Consider the following 20,293-nt stretch of genomic DNA (forward strand, 5'->3'; position numbering starts at 1 on the left):
CCGACACGTGCCGTGCCGTGCCGTGCCGTGCCGCGCCGTGCCGCGTCGCGTCGCGCCGGCGGCGGGCGGCGCTGCGGGCCCGGCCTCCCGCCGGCCCTGCGCAGGGCGCGGCGCGGGCCCGCCGCCCCTCCCGGGCCGCCCCCGCTTACCGGTGGGGCTGCGGGGCGGCGGCGCGGGGCGCTCCCCCGGCGGCGCGGGGCGGCGGGGCGGGGGGGCGCGGGCCCCGCCGGGCGGGAGGGGGACGCTGGGGCGGGCTCCATGGCAACCGGATGTAAGCGGTGGCGCTCTAGACGCGGCGGCCGCCTCGCTGGTGCGGCGGAAGGGCGCGTCTCTGTGGTAACGCGGAAGTGCGAGGGGCCGGCGGCAGTACGGGACGGGACGGGACGGGACCGGACCAGCCGAGCCGGCCCGGGCCGGGCCGCGGTCACCTCGGCCTCCGCCGCCTCGGCCTTCTCCCCCTGCAGATGGCGGCGGCGGAGACGCTGGTGCGCGGCCTGGCGCGGCTGCTGCAGGACGCGGGTGAGTGGCGGGCCCCGCTGGGCCGGGCCGGGCCGGGCCGGGCCGGGCCGGGCCGGAGTGAAGGCTCCGGCGGAGGGGGGAGCAGCGCTCACGGCCCGTCCCGTCCTTCCCCTTGTCTGCAGGGGACCTCGTCCTGGACGGCTCCAGTACGCTGACGCTGCTCACCCCCACCCTGCAGCACCTCACGCAGGTCTTCGAGCAGCACCTGGGCTCCCGCAACCAGAACCGGGGTTTCGTGGCCCTACCCTCGCACCCTGCCGAGACCGCTGCTATCCTCCAGGCACAGTTCCTCTTCGACGTCCTGCAGAAGACTCACTCCCTGAAGGTCCGTACCTGCCGTGGCTGGGGGGGCGAGAGGCCGGGGGTACTGCAAGGCCGGCCAGTGGAGGTGGCAGGCGCAGCTCCCTGCTCCAGAGTGGCCTCCTTTGGTGCCAATTGACCCTGCCTTGTGTGCATGCTCCGTGGGTCGGATAGCTCTCACGGGGCTGTTGCATGGAGTCGTAGTTCAGCACAATACTGTGTAGCTACTTCATCTAGGATCAGCCATGCAACTCAGCGGAAAGTTTTTCAGAGCTGAAAACAGGGGCAGCAGGGGTTAATTATGTTCTGACCTTGGTAAGGTGTTGACATTGTTGGGAAAATGATTATTTCCTGAAATGCTTGAGCAATTCAGGCAGTATCTGGCAGCTGAGTGCTCCTTGAGTAATGATGATTGATCTGCACAAGGCAGCAGAGCCGGGGTATTTACACCCACTACTCTGAGCCCTTCTGCTTCTTATTTCTGAGTTTTACGTGCTCCTGCCTGGGCAGTGGTTCTGGTTGATCTGTTTCACAGCATGGGATGCTGCTAGTAACATGTCCTCATTAATTTTGAGGAGGCTGTAATAAAGTACAGAGCTAGGGATTCATCAGAGGGCTTTTTGAAAGGTTGCATGTGTTATAAGGCTGCACGTGATTATACTTGGCACTGCTGGGGGGGTGGTAGAGGTGAAATGGGCCTGAAAGGGGAAGGGGAATTAGCAAGCTGTTCTTAGGTTCCGCAGTGGTGCTCAGGAGGTGTTGTGGCTGAGCACTACAGCCTGTGATGCCTTATAAAGTGTTTTCTGTATGAGACTGATTGGAGAGATCATCTGAATGTTGTTGGGAGGGTCTCGTAGCAGTGTGCTGAAGGTGGAGATTGGAGTGGGGCCCAGTGCCTGTGGAGAAACACGGGTCCCCTGGCAGGAGGAGCTGGGGAGGGATGCCGCTGTCAGGAGGATGTTGTGGTGAGTGCTTGTGTTACCCAAAAAATGGGCTCTTTCTGTAACAAGCCTGTAAAGAAGAAGCTACCCATTGTGGTGCGGTAACTGGTTTGCTTGGAGAAATTAATAATTTATATCAGCCCGATGAGATACTTAAGACAGTGGAGGGAGAGGAGACAGTCAGGGCACAGAGCAAGGATGGCATCTGAAATAAACTTTGCTAAAACTGATCATCAGAGCTTCCCAGTGCAAGCTTCCCCTACAAATGGTCCTGTTCAACATGCTGCATTAGTGCTGGCAGGCAGTGGGCAGTGATTCATCACTGCCAGGGCTGTAACTGTGGAAGCAGTAGTGGTGATGAGGCCTTGGGATGTCTGTTCTGCACCTGATGAGTCACTTCTGCGTGAACGTGGATGTAGCTGGCAGAGATGGTCTCTGCAGTTGTACTCCGATGTCTGCAGTGGAAACGTTAACTACTTCATTACTCACTTTGGCTGAAATACTGTTTATGCACTGTCCGTAGAAAGCATAAGAAGCTGGGTTTAATAAGCTGCTTTGTGGTACATGAACACAGCCTAACTACCCTGTGGCGAAAGAGCCTGTGGCTGAACTACAGAATGCAAAGAGGAGGTTTGCAGGTACCTCAGTCTAATGCTGACAGTGTCTTGGAGACCAACTCTGTTTTCCATTGTATCTGCTTGTGATTTGCCTTATTTGGCCTGTTCTAGTGAAATGCACATGCACACCTCCCACCAGTGTGCTAGTTCAGCTCAGTTGCTCCATAAACATAGCTCCAGCAGTTAGATTTGTTTTTATTTAGTAGATTTGTTAGTGGTGGCTGATGAGGAATCCAGCTGTCAGACCTCACTGTGGTTCTGAAAGTGGTGAAGCCACGTCGGCAGGGGAGAAGAAAAGGAGCTCTATGGTCTGGCAGACCGTGGTCTTGTGCTAGCTAACATGCTTTTCTGTTTGACCTTTATTGAACTACAGGGCCAGGAGATGGTGCTGATACCAGCATCAGGGAAGAGCTTGTTAGTGAACACCCAAGCTGGAGGGGCGGGCCTGTTCAAGGTGCTGCAGTTGGTGCATCCGGAGGGCAGTACTGCAGCACAAATCGAGCTTGACATGAGACTTCTTTTCTGATTTCTCTAGCTCATTCATGTTCCAAACTGTGTTTTGCAATCTGCTGTGAAGATCTTCCCTTTCAAGTCCCTCCGGCATCTGGAAGTAAGTATAGGAGGCAGAACTGACTTTGAGTCTTGCTGTTTGGCTTTTCTTGACTTAGTTTTGTGGTTGCAGAATGCCTCTTCTCCTAAAACCTGGGTAGGCTCTTGTGGCTTCACTAGAAGGCTAAGTCTAAACTCCTGCAACACTTGCTTGAGGTGAAGCTTGGATATGAGCAAAGGCTGGAGTGTTAGGGAGGGAGGCAGGCTCCAGCAGGGAAATGGGAGATCCCTTGCAGAGATGGGCTTGGGATGGCAGCTGCTCTTACACTGTAATATTTTGATGTATGTTGTCCTTACTTTCTTCTCACTGCTGCAGTTGAGGTCTGTCCCTCCACACTGCCTCCGGGGACTGCGATTTGTCTATTCTCAGCTGGAATCTCTAACCTGTTGCAAATGTATCAGTACACTGGAGGTGAGTGTCTCTACACAGCTTGTGGGGAAAATTGCAGGAGAAAGGCTGTCTTGATACTACAGCCCTTCACACAGGGAAGATGTAGGAGACAGCATTAACCATCTTATCAATCCATATTTTATATGGCATTTTCTCCCTTCCCTGTTCTGGGATCCTACTCCTGACTCACAGTTGAAGTATTCCCTGGCTGGATACACGTGTGCTCTGTAGTCTCCTTGTTAGTTGCTTGAGAAATTCTGTCTCCAGCCAATATTTGTACCAGCTAGGTCTGACTGTTCTGTGTGTCTGGCTGTTTCTGTGTTCAAAGACCTGCAGCTGATCAAGGTTTATTTCATCGTACCTCAGCAGCCTTAAATTAGAACTGACTGTCAGAGGGAATGCTGTGCCCCAGTGTCTTACCTGCACTGGTGCCCAGCGGGTTTCTGAGACATGAAGGCAAGCTCCAGCTGCGGAGAACTGAGTAGCGTGGGCTGTGCTAGGCATGGGGCTCTGGACTTCTGCCTGTGGCACAGAAGCAACTGCCTGCTGGGGAACGGGCTGATGGTAGAGAGTGCTTTGAAGCTGCTTTTGTCTGCCAGAGCACACATTGTTTGGCCAGGGCATGTGTATCTTCTGGTTTGATAGAGGTTTGAAAAAGGTTTTGGTAGCATGAATCTTTGTGCTTAGTGTTCAGAGCCTACAAATTGTAACATGTTAGGTTAACTATTGCCACTTGAGTGTAGGAAGCAAAAGCATCTCCCCTTCTTTCTAAATATCTAGCTGTGGAATTCCCACCATCTCCAAATACTTGAATCAGTGACCTGAAAGTCATTGACAGTCTAGGCAAGGCAGGGTCTGTAAGGCACAATATGCCAACGTTGTTCTAGACTAGCTGTTCTCCTGTGTTCATCTGCTGTTACTGTAACAGCTAGTACTCATCAAGGAATGGTTCCTCACTTCTTCCTAGGAAATCATTTCAGCATGTGGTGGAGATCTGAGCTGTGCTCTCCCGTGGTTGGAATTGCAGACTGTGAACTTCAGCTATAACTCGATCACTGCCTTGGATGACTCACTGGTGAGTTGGGCATCCTTCCTGTGTGACTGAGGGGAAGAGAGGAGATGGTCACGGCCAGGAACTGGGCACTCCTTTACTGATGCTGCTAGGTCTGGGTGGGAGGGAGTAGGCAGTGTTAATTTTGCTGGCCTCTCCCAACAGGACAGGGTTTCCATGCTGCGGTGGAGACATTTGTAGGATCTGATCTAGTATCTTTTTGTCCTTCAGCAATTACTGAATGCTCTGAGAATCTTGGATTTGAGTCACAACAAGATCCAGGATTGTGAGCACTATTTAACGGTGAGTATCTTGGGCTGAGCACCGGAGTTTCCTTGTATGGAGAGGACCCTGCTAAAGTGCTGTTTTCATTGACCATGTGCCTGCTAGGTGAAGTATAACAAAAGAAATTGGAGACATAGCCCAGCAGGCATGTGATTTAGAGCTAGTGCTTGCAGCCTTGAAACTGTTGTCCTGTACGTGCAGTCCCTGTGCCACTGAGGCAGAGAAGGCAGTGTTCCTCATCCACTCTAAGACAGGAAAGTTAGCTTTATGTGTCACTGTATGTATCACTTGGCACTCCAGTGTGGCCAAGTGATAAATACAGCGATACGTACAGTGTACACTGTACATACAGTCGCACATGCAGTATGCATTCCATTGTGGCCAAAACTTCGCTGTAATCTGTGTAACAGGTGGGCATTATGTAGCCAGGCATGGGGCTGTAGAGACTTGCTGTTCGGTTTGTTCAGACTGCCAGTAGCATTTCTTTCTCACTCAGAAATCCCCTGTCAGTTATTTTAGAAAGGTGGTAGTCCGTCACAGTGGCGTGTGGGTCTCTGGGGAATGGCAATAAAATCCATGCTCTGCTGGGCTGGATCTGCTTCTTTCAAGAGAAGCTCTGAAACAGCTTTTCATGGATTTGGTGGGGCTCACAGTGTATCATTCACCATCATCTTTGCAAAAGTAAGAAAGGGCTTCTTTTGGTAGTTCAGTCCTTTTGCTGAGGCAGGAGATCCAGTCCCTTCCTGTGTTGCATTGAAGTTGATGAGGAAGGAGAAAGCTGCTCCTAGCAAGTTTTGTGAAGCAGTTAGATCATGCTTAGTGCCCCTAGACAAACCACGCCAAATGTGAACATCAAAGTCTTGCTGCAGAAATAGTCTTAAATTCACTTGTTGGTTGACCTTGGTGGGTTGGAAAAAATGGTAGGGGCTAGTGCCCTGTCTTGAGTTCAGGGTCAGGCTTTGAGCTAAGGTCCCAATTGATCTGGTGCTGCTCTTCTCTCTGAACAGACCCTTACAGAACTAGAGTACCTCAATCTGGCTTATAACTTCCTGTCCAAGGTGCCAAACCTTGGCATCTTCAGCCGATCCAAGCTGGTGACTCTGATCCTGCGCAGCAATGAGCTTGACAGCATTAATGGTGAGCCCACAAGCGAGGAGCGTTTCTGAGTTTGAGGCCTTTCTCTCTTCCTCAAGGAAGAACAGAACTTGAAATCTTGGACACAGCTATTTTTACTAGGGTTCAATTTTGGGGGAGAGGGGTAGGTGGGAGGTTCCAGAGTTATGTCTTCTAGTGTGCTGATGGCTTCTTGCTTTGTTTGCAGGAGTTGAACAGCTAGTGAATCTGCAGCACCTGGATGTGGCCTATAACCTCCTGCTGGAACATACCCAGTTGGCACCATTGTCCACTCTGCACTGTATAAAAAAAGTAAGCACAAAGGCTGATGGGTTGGTAGGTTAGAGATCTCATGGTCAGCAGTGCAAGGTGGAGACTGCGTGGTAAGAAGAGAGTTTTGAAAGATCAACTCAACTCTTGAGCCTTTAATTTTAATGTGGGAAGCTGATGGGGGAGCCTTGGAGAGACACCTGTATTTCAGCCTTCATTTTCGGTGACCCCTGCTCAAGCTAACCTTGTTCCATATGTTCATCCCCACCTCCTTGCTCCCCCTTTCCAATTTTAACACTGCCAAGTTCAGTAAAGATCCTCCCCTGATCCTGTTGTGGATTTGTGTGTTCAGCGAAGTCTGAAGCAGGATAACCACAGTCACTATAGTGCTTGTGAAGGAAGGTAGCCTGCAAAGGACTGTTCTCTCAACACTTCTCAGAGTCAGTACTGAAAAAGCTCCTAATGATTTAGGGGCATGAGTAGGAAGTACTTTAATTTCCTTCCCTATTTGCTGAACAAATTTCAGGAAGCATTGTAAAAGCTTAGTCCTCTCCTGGCTTGATCACCGTTCCACTGCAAGGAAATTTCCTGAGGCAAGAAGAAAGCCTGGAGCCTGCAGGCAGATTAGGTTGGGGTATAGAATATTGCTTCTAATAACAATTTCTCTATTTCCCCCACCCAGCTGCATTTAGAGGGAAATCCATTATGGTTCCACCAAAACCACCGATCTGCAACCCTTGTGCATCTGTCTCCCAGGGCAGCCTCCTCCAATGTGAGTATTAGCTGTGTGCCTTCTGCCCCTGCTGTCGAAGGTGTAAGGTGTTCTGACACTCAGGGGCAAATGTGGGGAAAGAATTTAATAAGCCTAAACATTTATTCCAGTGGTATAAGTGGTGATTGTTTTGTGGGTTGGGTTTTTTTTTCAGGTAGAGTAGTTTATCCTTAAATTTTTATGTGGTGTGCTGGCCAGGACAGAGAGAGTTGAATACTGGTCACAGGTTTGCAAGACCTCAGATCTTAATATGTCTTCACTGTCTACTTCATTAGTTTTGCTCAGTGATGGTCCCAAAACTTTACTCTGTTCCTGCTAGATAGTGACTATGTAGCTGGACTTTGCAAAGAAGGAACTCACTGTCTTGGCCCACCTTGCCTAATTGCATACTACTTTGGCAGCCATGGCCACCTCTTTCTCCCCATGACTCTGCTCTCAGCTAGGTGTCATCACTGTTTTCCTTGCACTCTTAGGTCAATTCTTGGTAATCTGATTTTAAATAAAGAAGACGGCAAAGACAGCGTTCTGGCAATTTAGCAAAGTAAACTTGCTTGCTGAGGGTCAGAGGTGTTCCGGAGCTGGTCTGCCCTTCATATTAGTGGCAAATGGCTGGATTCATTGTTTTCAAACTGCATCTTGGAACAAGCTTTCACTGAGCTCAAGTTACTGGAAGCTAGGTAGACTCAAGCTAAAAGTAGGGTACAAGCTTTGAGGTGAAAGTAAGGACCTCTCAAAACAATTCATGGGTTGTTGCAGAATAATCTATTGTATCTCTTCCGTGAACTGTCTTGGATATGTTTCTGGCAGTCATAAAGTCTGTAAACAGGAAAACCACAATGGTCCCTTCTGGCCTTATATGCTATTAGGTCAGGTAGCTACAGCTAGAGGAGTGATGGATAGGCAGGAACAGAGTTGTTTCTGGTAGTCTTTTCAGTTTTGTGCCAGGGATCCCAACCCTAGGGTGGCCTGAAGGGGAATAGGAGTCAGCAGATATTGTCCTGAGTATGTGCCAGCCAAATGGAATTTGATTGCAAATGGGTCTCTAATTACAGTTCCTCTTGGACGGGGAGCCACTCTCTTCCTCGGACCTAATGGTAAGTACAATTGCTGTAAACTGATCTTACTGGCTTTGGGAGTGGGAGCTCTGACAGGTTTTTGCATTGTCATGTGTCCCATTAAATCTGTATGGACTGCCTTGACTCTTTGATACAGTTCATTTTGGCTCAGTCCATGCTGATTCCTAGTAATTGTTGGGACTGGCCAGTGTAACTTATTCTGTCCTGTGCAGCCTTGAAGAACTTGGAGCCTTGCCTGTTTCCTCTTCAGGTACTATCTGGTATTTGACGCTTGAATTACATCTCAGCAAAACAAACAGTTATCAGTTTCCCATTAGCTGTTTTTAAGAAAGGCAGAGATTGAGTTAAATCGGAGTGGTCATGACAAACAACTTAGTCAAACAGGCAGGTTCTGTTGTCACCACTTCGACTGAAATGGTGAAGGTTTGGGGTGAGGGGCAGGGATGTTGTCAGCCTGAGTTGTGGCTTGGTTACCTTGTCTCCCCTTTGCACTCAGCTGGCAGCGTTCTCTTTTTCTGGCTTTAGCACCTGCCAAGACTTGTGCAAAGTGTGTCACAGTCCATCCACACTTCTACCTCAGAGAAGACTGCACTGGACCGCAGTGCTCTGGACAGTTCCTGTGCTGCAGACTTCAGCGACAGTCAGTCACCAGCGGAGAATGTGGCTGTCAGGCTCCCTCGGAAGAAAAGCAAGGTCTGTGACTGAGATAGCTTCTTAACCACATAGCTGGCATGTTGGGTGAAGGGGCTGCCTTGATGTGAAAGCCTCGTGCAGTGGGACGTGGTCTTGTACTGACTGTGTGGTAGTGAGCCTCTACGCTGCAGTGTGTTGGGAAGGAGCTGGGCTTAACGTCAGTCTTGATACATGGTGACAAATGTTTCATAGCGTGCTTCTGCACTGTAACAGCTATGAACCCTTCAGCTTGGCAGAGCCTCTCATCAGATGCTGTTTTGGTTGTTCTGGTGCCTCCCAACTATTCTTATTGTATTTGTTCCAGGGAAAAGTCAAAGTGCGCAGAGCGAGCATTTCAGAGCCCAGTGACACAGAACGTGAGGCCCAGACTTTACCTCTCTCTGCTGGTGAGGCTTGTCGTCTTCCTCAGTAACACAGCAGCTGAACTGCCCACAGTCAGAGGAGTGCTCTGGCGTGGTGACTATTTTCATACTTCCCAAGTTTTCTCTCTGCAGGTCTGGTCCTACAGCATCAGAAGGAGATGAAGCGCTTGGACAGCTTCAGAGATCGCTTTGGTGTTGACTGGCTGCAGTACAAGAGACACCTGGAGGAGCATGACCAAGTGCCTGTCATCTGCCGTAGCCGTTCTGCAGATGACATAGCAGGCAGACCTGCTGCAATGGACTTGCAGAGTGAGAGCTCTGACCCAGAGCAAGTAAAACCCCAAGTATGCCAGAAGGAGTCCTCTCCTCCTTTGGATGATACTGAGAAGGAGAAAGAGCCTGAAGTGCAGCTGGATGAGCCTGTGGAAGGAGAACAGAGAGGAGAAGAGCAGGCAGATGAGCTAATGCTGGGGGAGGAAGAAGAGGAGAAGCCAGAAGGTAAACAGGTCCTTTCACTGTTATGTTTGAGGGCTTGGGTGATGATAGAATAGGTAGATCAGAAGTGATATCCCTGAAGTTTTATCGTCCTGCCCAGTATTGTGGGAATTCTAAGGACTTGGGCCAAGCAGGCCTGAAGGCCTGCTGTGTGTACTGACCTGTACTGTGTCTTGTTCGGCAGTGGACCTTTGCCAGCCAGTGCTGGTGAGCCAAATAGAAGATGAAGGGGACCCAGAGCCAGACTGGATCTTCCTGCGAGTCACAGCTAAGCATGTGATTGAGGTGGAACTGAAGGCTGCCAGAGTCCTCCACAGGCTGGAGCTGAAGTGCCTGCAGAAGGTGGAGACCTCCGAGATGAGCTGGAAGAGGATGGTGAGTTATGCCTCTGTGTGAGCCTTTGGCATCTTACTCGCTGTGTGGGCCAGCATTCTGGATTTGGGCTTCTGTCAGAGTACCCTGCAGGTCTTTTCCTACCTCCCGCAAAGCCTGATTGATTGAGCATCTCTTCCACCCGATGCATGTGTATCTAACAGCATCTGTATTGCTTAGAGTACCTGTGATACTGCAGCAGAAGCCAGCACCAATTCTGTTCCAAAGCTGGAGTGAAAAAGACAGTGACTGGACTTGTTCCAGTGCACAGAAATGAGAGACTTCTCAAGAGGAGCCTAAATGAAACGGAGACCTCCTTCCCATCCATTCCTTACTGGGATATCGCCCTGGCCTTGGAGGACTGTTTGCGGATTGCACTTTTTCTTAGGCAGTGCAGCACTGAGCCTAGTGTGATGTTTAGAAAGCTACTGGTAGCTCAGTGGGTGGTTTTCCATCTGCTCTAGGTGCATGCTGTAGCATTCCCAGCCCTATTTTGCTTTTGTGGTTCTTTAGAAAGGGAGTTTGGAAATCTCTTCATGGTAGGATTTTAACGTTCAGTGTGTGGATGGACATGTTCACTGTCTTCTCTAATATTGTTTTCCCCAAAAGCTCCAGTTCATTTTTTCTTCCTGCCCTTGTACCTCTTGAATGTTTGTGGCTTGATATTCTTCTGTAATACCTTCATGAAAAGGTGTTTTGTTTGAAATGCTTTGTTCTGGGCCTCGAAACTTACTGTTGTCCTCAGCACTTATGAGCTTATTTTTATTTATTTATTTGTTTATGCCCATTTTACCAGGCTCCCAAATGCTATCAGCTATGGAGGGCTACTCGGGGCTTACTAAATTAAGTGCTTGTGTGGCCATGTTTCAGCCAGTTGTGAACAAATGCAGTCTGTATACTGATGCTGCACCTTCTTTCTAGAACTGGTGTTTTCTCTCTCCTGCAGGACTTGGAGCGAGTTTTCCCTGTCCTCACATTGCACTTCAGCTACATTCGCAAGGACCGGCAGAAGCGCAAATATGTGGTGCTCGACGACTGCCCGGAGCAGTGTCTACAGGTAGGGGAGGCTAGAGGGGGAAGCCTGGGGAGGGGGGCAGTGTTACTGGAAGACACTGAATTCTTCCAGCCAGCACTGGGCCCCTGTTCTCAGAGCACATGCCCATCTGCTGCTCTGTGGCAGCCCATGTCTGGCTTGTAAGCTCAGGATTTATGCTGCTCCACAGATGACCTGTGGAGGGCCCCGTGAGCATGTCCATGGGCAGTGGAGCTCCTGGAACATAAAGGGTGCTCTCAAGGAGAAAGTCCTGCAGTTTTCTCCGTCTTGGGAAGAAAAGTTAGTAGCCAAGTTAGCAATCCTTACTTGTTGTGCATGTGCAACATAATGTTTCCTGGGTGCTGAGTGATGCGCTAGCCTGTACTTGGCCTCTGGACAGTGAGAGCATCAGTGGCAACTCTGGTCTGCGCAGCTGCTGTAGTGACTCTAGTCTCAAATCCAAGTATTTTTCTTGAGGTACTGTTGTTTAAGTACATTTAAACAAGTTGTGTTACAGAGAAGGCACTCTGAGACCAGAGTTCCAGGGAGAGCCTGTCAATATGTAGATACAAGGCACAAACCTGCCAAAACAGGTTCTCTTGGTCTTCTGCAGTGAAGCTCCGTGCCCTTGGCAAGTCTTGCACAGACTGGCTGTGGTACTCTGTTAGCTGGGAAGTGGCCCTGCACCCCTTGCACTCTGAAATGCTGTAATGAGGCATGTGAGGAGACTTGCTGATGTCAGAGGCTTGCTTTTAATTAGGATGGTTATAGCTGCCTGCTAGCACTCTTTTCCCTGTGTTGCTACTTCTAGTGTGTCCTTGAAGTGTTGTCCCCAGCTGTTGAGGAGAATCGGCGAAATCAGGACCAGGAAAAGGGATCCACGAAGCTTCAGTGCCTGAAATGCAAGCAGGAGTTTTCGCAGTCCCTGGCTCCCTGGCATCAAGTTCCCTATCCTTCAGAGGTTGGAGATGCCAAAATCCTGGAGACCTTAGTTGCCTCAAGTCAAGGTAGGATGTAGTGCCCAGAAAAAGGATGCTTTCTAATGCCCCAGGCAGACTGCCGGAATTGCAACTGTGGTGCAGAGCGTGGAATGTATAGGAGAGGGTGATGCCTTGGCTGTACTGGAATTTAAACCTGTCGTGGTATGTACTCTCACTTGGCCCACTTGGACTGGGAAGAACCTGCCTTGTTCACTGGCAGGAATAAGCCACTGTTTCAATGTTAAGCAAACAGCACCCCTGTTGTGGGTGGCCTGGGGTCTAGGAGAACATAGGGGTGTTGAAAACTGCAGATCATCCACAGAAATCTGAAGTCTGGGAGAGGCATTAAAGGTCATGTAGTCTCTTCTGTTGAAACTGTGGTCAGTTCTGCCACAGAGACGGATTTGTTCTAAAGGGCTTTTGCTAACAGAGGCTTCTGGGGAATCTTCTCCAGTATTTCAGGTAAAACTTGGGCTGTTAGACACCAGAAAGACCACCAGAACCCTAACCTAAGTCTCACTTGCTGTCGTCTTAAGCCCACTCTTGCTTCCCTTTTGGGGAAAGATTTATTCCTTTCTTTGTACTTGAGGGCCATTGTCGTCCCCCCATGACTAGTCCTGTCTTCTGTCCTCTAGACTAAATAAGCTCAACTCCCTAGATAATTTGCTTGTCAGTCATATCTCATACAATGCAGTTATTCTTGCTGGTCTCCTTTGTACTCTTTCCCATTTGTCCACATTTTTCTTTGGGTGTCTGAAACTAGATGTGGTATTTTGGCTGAGACATGGCTAGTGCTGAATAGGTGTCTTATGATTCCTAAGTTTTTCAAAGCTCAGTTTATATTTGAAGTGGGGAGTGCCCAGCCTTAGCTCGGAAGATGCTGCTCATTTGATGAAGTATCCTGGGATCAAAGTACTACAGTGAGGGCAGAGGTGCTGTCCTGGCTGCAGCATTTTTTTCCACCCCGAGACACTTTCTCCCCTCTGCCAGGGTAAGTGGGAGTCCCAAGATCCAGCTGGGAGTCTGCTGAGGTGTGGGTGGAGCATCAGGAATTGGGGTCAGGAGGGATGAGGACACCTGGAGAAGGAACACGGCATGCTTGTGGTTTGGCTGGCTGGAGGATAAACCAAGCTGGGGATGGAGGTGGCTAAGGAAGGTTGGATAGACTGGTCATGAGCTTAGGCTTCAAAGGTTAGGTGAGCGCTTGTGGACACGAAGTGGAGGGAAGTCATGAGCCAAAGCCCTGATGTAGTTTTGGTTGCAACTACAGCACACACTGGTCACCCTAAATCTGAGCAGAGCTATTTAGGGTGGATGTTGGCACTGATCCAGAATTTCTCATTGATTCGTGAGAGGAGGTGTGTAGGATATGATTCTGAACAGAGTTGCTCAGCAAGCTGCTCAAGTCGGACTATAAATATTGTCTACTTTGAAAGGGATGGTTTGTGGTTTGCAGAGGGGGAAAAAAAAACAGAAGTAGAATCTTGTTGGGGGAGAGCTGTTCTAGTTTTTCTTTATCCCTAACGAAATCTTCCACAGATGCTGCAGCAGACGGTGAGCCCATAGCCTGTCCCAGTTGTTCCAGTGACCATGTGGTCATCTTGCCTTCAGAGGCATGCTCCAGCACACCTTTGCCACCTGGCCCCGACAGCACGAGTGAGGACCTGTCAGACTCTGTCCTGGAGGGAGGCAGCCAGCAGGAGGGCCCAGAGGAAACACCTGCCCTGGCCAGTGAGAGTGGGAAGTTTTACATCGGCGGGGAGGACAGCTCGGAGATGGATACCAGCAACAGCACCAGGACCCCGGAGCTGAGTGGCGAGCATGACGGCACTCTCCATTCCAGCTCCCGCAGTTCAGATGGGGGCTGCGGGAAGAAGGAGCTGGGCATGAAGAGCCAGTACTTGTCCCTCAGCCACACAGACACCAATGGGGGCAGCTTGATGGGGAGCTACCGTTACAGTGTTTCTCGTGGGCCCACTCCATCCCAGCTCTCTCTGAACTCTGAGTCTGAGGAAACATGGAATCTCAGTCCCTGTGAGTATGTAGGAGCTGTGCAGGGTTTAGGGGTCTGCACAGCTTGGTGTTGGGCTTTATCACTGGTGCTTGCAGGGTGCACTGCCTCCTGTTTAATGGGGAGGGAGGGGGTCATCAAGCACGAGCAGCAGTGACCACTGTTCTTGTGAGCAGAGTTTTTTCATTCCCCTCTCTGTTCAATCCTCACACCTGAAGGTAGGGAAAAACTGAGTCAGCTCCTAATGCCTAGTATTGCTCAGACTCTGAGTAATAGCGTCTTGTTCTGGGAGCTGCACTGCTCAGTTACAGGCACACTGGGTTCCTGTGGCACCAGTGAGCTGCCAGCCGGAGTGTTACCTTTGGAGAATAGCATGCACAATTTCTCTGTATTTATTCTCTGGCTTAAGTGCAGTGTGAGGCTGGTGTGTTTGTAGGAGGCTGTGGTTAGTGGATCTAGAGTTACTTGTGCTTTCCTCAGTGGTCTTTGTGAGCTTCAGATGACAAAGCCAGTCCGAAAGAAGAGACTGTGTGCTGGCTGTGAGGGCTGTTGTGCAAGATAGCAGTTACTAGGATGTCCACAAATGCTTTTTGTGAAGGGCCTTGGATTTCTGATGTAGCAGACTGCCTTTTCTTGGGCATCAGCTTGTGATTTACAGAATAACTGAAGTTGGACAGGAGCTACGGAGGTTATCTGGTCCAGTCCACCAGGTGACTCTACTGCAACTGCAGTCTAGTCCTGATTTGCAAACCCATCAGCTTCTCAATCTATAGAGATCTCCCCTAGCCTTTTGATACTGCTGTGCCTCTGAAGAGGAGTTGGTATAGGACCAGTGTTTAGGATTGCCATGTTCAGTCTTGTACACTTGAAGTGTGAGAAATAAAGCCATCTGTTCTTTTGGGTTATATCGCAAGGTCCCAATTTAAAACTGAGCCCATGAAAAAGTTCCTGCTAAGAAGTTGACTAGTGTAGTGTTTCTGGTGGAAAACAGGCTCCACTGGGGAGTGTGTACTCTCGGGCAGTATCATGGCTACTGTATAAATTACTTAGTCATATAATTGCATGACAAACCTAATTATGTTCTTAAGCAGTTTTATTGGTGTCTTCCTCAGTCCCCTTTAGCCTCACCACAGTCGAAGTCAAGAGTTTAAACAGTTGACCTGAGCTGACACCAGCTGAAATGAGAAATGTATTTTTGGCTTTGTGATAAAGAACTGCCCTCCTGCCAAATCTGGCAGCAAAGCAGTGTCCTCCTGTGACTAAACAGCTGAGCATAAGTTGAAGATGGGCTAGACCAAAACTTTGTATATCTGAAGAAGCAAGTGTTGGAGTGATGGAGTCCCCTCATGGAGTCTCCAAATTGAGACCTGTGGCCTGGAAAGCCCTGACTTTGGCCCTTTTTCTTGAGGAGAGACTTGATGGAAGCAGGTGTGCAGAGGGGGTGACACTGCTGCGCTGGTGCCAGTCTGCATGCTTAGGCAGCATCTGGTCAGTGGGCAGAATGCTAATCCCACCCTTGGCTCTCCTCAGCTGTAAACAGCATCCTGAACATGAGGGACTTCCGTTCCGTGGATCATCGCCTGAAGCTGTATCTGGATATGGAGGTTTTTGAGGAGAATGCTGAGGAATTCCAGTGCTTCCTCAAGGTGAGCTCCCACAGCACCACTCCTACAGCTCCTTGGCTATCCTTCTTGCCACCCTTCAAGTTCTGCTCTGGGGTGGCATCCCAGAGACTGTGGGGTGTGAAGGGAGCTGAAGTGTGTTTGAGTCAGTCCTTTCCATGGGTGGGCTGGCAAGAGGCAGGCCAGTGCTATGACCCACCCTCTCTGTGCTCTAGGTGGTCATGGTGAAGTTTGGCCGTCAAGGAGAGTTCCTCTCAATCCTGGTCGCCTCTGATCTCAAGATTTATGTGCTGGAAGTCACTGGGGCTATCAGGTGAGGAGAATGGTAGCAAGTGAGACCCTGCAGCAAGGCTGTGAGCACTGGGTAGTGCCAGCCTGTGCTAGCCTTACCCTGGAGGTGTGGTGACATGCAAAGGCTCTTCTGGCAAACCCCCCTGCTGCAGTCTGATGTGGGAGAGGAGATGGGGCAGCCTGCTGCAGCTGAGGACTGTGCTCTGTGATTAGGGGACAACCTGCAGGCTGGCTGAAGAAGAATGACTCTCACTACCTGTCTGATATTTCCCATCTGGAAGTGGGACTCTGCCACCAGAGCTTGCGAATGGAGTTTGAGAACCCAAAAGCCTCCTACAATCTGCTGATCCGGAACCAAAGCTGCTGTGACCAGTTCCTGCAGACCCTGACATGTAAGAGTAGACCTGTGGCGGGGGCCGGGGGGAAGAGGATTTTGGAAGATTAGATCTTGGAGAGCTACCAGAAGAGCTGTAGTTGGATGTAAACATCATCTTTCATCCCCCTTTATTATGTCTACTGAGATTCTTTTGACTCCCCTTGTCTCAGTATGTTGGAAATTCTCTTCTTGCCACTCAGAAAAAAGTTGGGGTAGAACCCCACTGGCATCATAACTTCCAGTGCCTCTCTGTAGACTAGAGAACGTACTGCCCTTGGGCTTGTAATAAAAGATGTCTACCTTCTCCCCCTCTTTAGATCTCATGCAAGAGCTACCTGCTAAGCACAGGAGTAAGGTGAAGGAAATCCCCACTGTGGAAATGAATCCACAACATTGGCTATGGTAAGAACAGCTTCTGAGGCATTGGGGTTTCAGATAGAAGAGGATGTGTGCTTGTCCAGCAGTGCCTGGGAAGCGTAGTGCTCAAAATGGGGCAGCACAGGAGGAGGCACTATTGGAGCAGCAGCCAGGCCTACATTACAAGTTTAAGGCAGCTGGCTCAGGTGCCTGGTGCACAAGGGGTGAGCAGGCAAAGGGGTGTCATGGACTGAGCCAGGCAGGGCAACTCCAGCTCTGCTGGAGGAGACTGAGCGGAATATAATGGAGGGAGGAAAAGGGGGAGGCATAGGGCAGCCTCCTCCCTTGCAAGAAACATTTGGTTCCTAACTGGCAAGGTGGTAGGTAGAGTAACAGGAGAGAGAGGGATTTTGCAACATCTGGAAGAGATGGGTCCCTCCCTTCCCCAAGAGGAAGTGAACAGTAGCTAGCGCACAGCAAACCTAGACTGCAAACAGAGTGCTTCCTTGATCAGCCCACTGTTGTATCTCCTCCAGGCCTCTGCTGGACTCCAAGACCACAGATTCTGCAGCTGCAGATGACACTTGTTTCTTCTACCTGCTGGCCTACCTGATCCAAGGTACAGGAGATCTCAGTGGCCAGGTGTCCCACACCTTGTGCTGTCTGCTTACGTGCTGGCGTTTTTAGCGTACAGTCTGTGGGAGAAGAGCTGGGCCATTGGTCCGTCCAGGGGCATGGGTGAGGGCTCTTTTTTTAGCATTGAGATGTGTAGAATAGCAGCATGCTTCTTCCTGTATAGGAAGTGAGTCTCCCAGCCCTTTTCTACATGGAAGTCCAGACTCTAGGGAGCAGTTGGTCTTTCACCCAAAGTTTGGTGACAATTCAGAACAGTTTCTGAGAAGCTGGAGATTATCTAAGGGCTGGATCATTGCCCTGAGCTGAGGAGTCATACCCACAGCTGGTTTGTGTGAGGAGCTGAAAGGCTTCTCGGTTTGGGAAAACAGAAGCAGGTGTCTGGAACCCAAGGCAGTAGGACAGGAGCAGCCTGCTGGAGCCCATCAAGTTCTGTTCCAGGGCTTGCTGAGGGCCAAATGTACTAAACCTGGGATTTGAGTCTTCAGTTAATGATTCCAGTGTCATCTTGGCTTGGGACACAGAAAAAAATCAACCTAGCTGTTCATCAAATTCTGACCAATTTGTTACTGCTTTTGCACCCTTGTTCACCATTGGCCATTGTGGAGGTATGAGAGAACGAGAATCAGAAGGAATCTGTGGGAAGTATGTTTATTGGTCTCCTCGAGCTGAACAAATAGTCTGTGGGAGGGAGAACTTCGGATGAGTTTTTCTTACTCTACAGTTTTCTCCTTTTTTAGAGTATGGTGCCCAAAACTGGACACAGTTCCAGCTGAGGCCTCGTTGCCAAGTAGACAGGACTAATTAAACATCCCATTTCTGATATTCCTACTAATTCCCAAGAGTGAGATGTGACGAGAAAAGCAACGTGTTGCTGTAGCAGCTTGCGATCCCTAGTGACCTCAGCCAGTTCTGCTAGTTGTTCCCTATTTCTGTGCATCTGACTTATTCCCAAGTTCTAGTGTTTTTCATTTGCATCCACTGAAATCAGCTGGATGATATTTATGGTCCCTACAGTTTATCAAACCTAATTTGCTTCCTGCCATGCTTACAACGCATCCCAACTTGGTATTAAACTTTATGTGTGTGATCTCTGTTCCAGCCATCAGATATCTGCAGCCAGATGAATTGAGGCCAAAAAAGGCAGCCTTTTAGCTGGAGCTGCTGACTTTTAACTAAGGAGTAGTAAAGTGTTGTTTAAGAGGTCCAAGGACTCAAGTGTCTTTTCCTGCTTCACATGAGGACATAGGCTGGACAAGGCCTGCTGGGTGGTGGTCTTTCATACACATGCTCCTGCAGTGAACTTGGATAAACTGGTCAAGGCCAGCCACATTTAGCTACCCTGCTCCACCTCTTCAGTCAGGAAGCTGGATAAGGCTGTTCACCCAGTTACTGTTGCTGAAAGGATTTCCCTAGGGGAGGAATGGAAAGTAAAGCTGGTTCTGTGGTGACTCAGGCTCTCAGCAAAGCCTCTCCTATTCCCTCGTATCCTTTTAGGGGCATCTGCTTTCCCTGTGACCCTGCTGAGCACCCGAAGCATGCTGTTTCTGCTGGAGGAGAATCACCAGTGGCAGGTGCAGCCCTCCTTGGATGCAGACCATGAGGCAGAAACGCCTCCTAGGAGCAACATCCAGTTGAAGGAGAAGCAGCCGATCAGCAGTATTAGCAATGTCATAACCTATCGCCTCTGTCCTTGTGACATCAAGCTGATGCTTTATGATGAGGTAACCAGGAGGTGGTCATGGGGCACACAAGATGCTGGGGGCTGCATTGTGCTCAGATCCTGTTCCTGCCAAGAGTGTCTTGGGGCTGTCATCTCCCATCCTAACCTGGGGCCTTGCACTACAGAGGCAGGGGAGCACAGTGAATTGCTGCTGTACAAAAGTCATGCAGGGACACTTCCACGGCTGGCAGCAGAGAGGGATGGCACTTAGGAATTGGGAGGAGCTGGCAGCTGCACTGGGGAATAGCAGCTCAGGGCTGATCAGTGCCTTTCGGGCTAGGCTCTGCTCATCCACCTCCCTCTCTTTCCTCCCTCCCAGGTGCTGAAGGTGGAGAGCACTTGGCACATCCGTACAGAATGCCCTGAGCTCCTGGTAGAGCTGGTGGAGTGGATCCGTGGGGCCCTGGGAGGAGATGTTCTCGATCGAGCTACGGAAGGCTGTGTACGAGGGACTGGAGTGAGCTTGCCAGCTGTAGGCAGGCAGAACTGGGAGTCGAGAGTGCTGCTGTGCTGGCAGTGATGCACAAGTGTTTCCCACTCCCATCTGACCTTGCTGTCCTGTGGCCTCTGCTTTCTACTCTACTCTTGCCCCTGGCCCTTTTTGGTGAGGAGGAGGGGAGCACACGGTGGTCCAGACTGCACAGTCAGTCACTTGCACTGGGCTGGCCATGGAAGGAGGAGGTGGAGGGTATTCCCTGTAATACTGCATAAGCTACACAGAGTTTTAACTTGGCAGTGTCTGCTAGTATCCTTCAGGGTCATATGGAGTGTCACTGAAGGAAGAAGGGAACCAGACGAGAGCATGTTCAGTGGGACATGCAGTGGTACTAGGCAAACAGCAGGCCAGAGGCAGTTGGGTGCTGTGGTCTTTCTTGCAGGTGTATTTGCTGCCTTCATAGCTGTCTCAGAACAGCTGCCATTATCTGCTGCTGATTTTTTTTTTTCTTTTCCTCCCCCTCCCTCTTGTCCACGGCTTCCCTAAAGCTGCCTGCTTCAAACAGGAGCCTGATTGCACAAGGGGATGAGGCATGTTGTACTAATAAGCCCACAGAGAGCCCTTACCCACCTGCCTGGTGGGACATGGCTCAGTCTGCTGCTGTAGTCTTTCACTGTCACTGGGGAGGGAGGAGCTGTGAGGGTCTTAGCACAGAAATGTGTTGCTCATCACTTAGGGGTCGGGACCCTGGGTGGGCACTGGTAAGTAGAAGTGAGGCTTAGGCTTTTCTGAGCAGTCCAAAAGCAAGAGTCTATTTTAACATAAGTTTTACTATTTTCTATTGTAATAAAAGCTTATATTTATTGAATTGTCACATTTTCCTTGTTTCATCCTCTTGCACTGCTGTAATGTCTTTGTAAGGTCTTGCATACTAGCTTTGCAGCAGCCTCAAGGGTTCCCCAACA

General features: G+C 50.0%; 1 protein-coding gene across 1 annotated transcript; it reads left to right on the forward strand.

Annotated features, from left to right (window-relative positions):
• Positions 1-272: 272 nt before the first annotated feature.
• LOC115343133 (serine/threonine kinase 11 interacting protein) lies at positions 273-20,196 on the forward strand. The gene is given in 25 exon segments (XM_030018702.2): positions 273-519; positions 642-844; positions 2,913-2,987; positions 3,303-3,398; positions 4,345-4,452; positions 4,660-4,731; positions 5,721-5,850; positions 6,035-6,138; positions 6,779-6,868; positions 7,921-7,962; positions 8,470-8,637; positions 8,942-9,023; positions 9,132-9,497; positions 9,679-9,869; positions 10,813-10,923; positions 11,711-11,906; positions 13,419-13,913; positions 15,421-15,536; positions 15,728-15,825; positions 16,017-16,195; positions 16,497-16,581; positions 17,073-17,155; positions 18,667-18,893; positions 19,212-19,289; positions 19,291-20,196. Coding segments are annotated over 25 exon segments (3,513 nt in total). The 5' UTR covers positions 273-464; the 3' UTR covers positions 19,354-20,196.
• Positions 20,197-20,293: the final 97 nt, after the last annotated feature.

The sequence above is a fragment of the Aquila chrysaetos genome, chromosome 6 (assembly GCF_900496995.4).
Source record: "Aquila chrysaetos chrysaetos chromosome 6, bAquChr1.4, whole genome shotgun sequence".
In the NCBI taxonomy this organism is placed as follows: Eukaryota; Metazoa; Chordata; class Aves; order Accipitriformes; family Accipitridae; genus Aquila; species Aquila chrysaetos.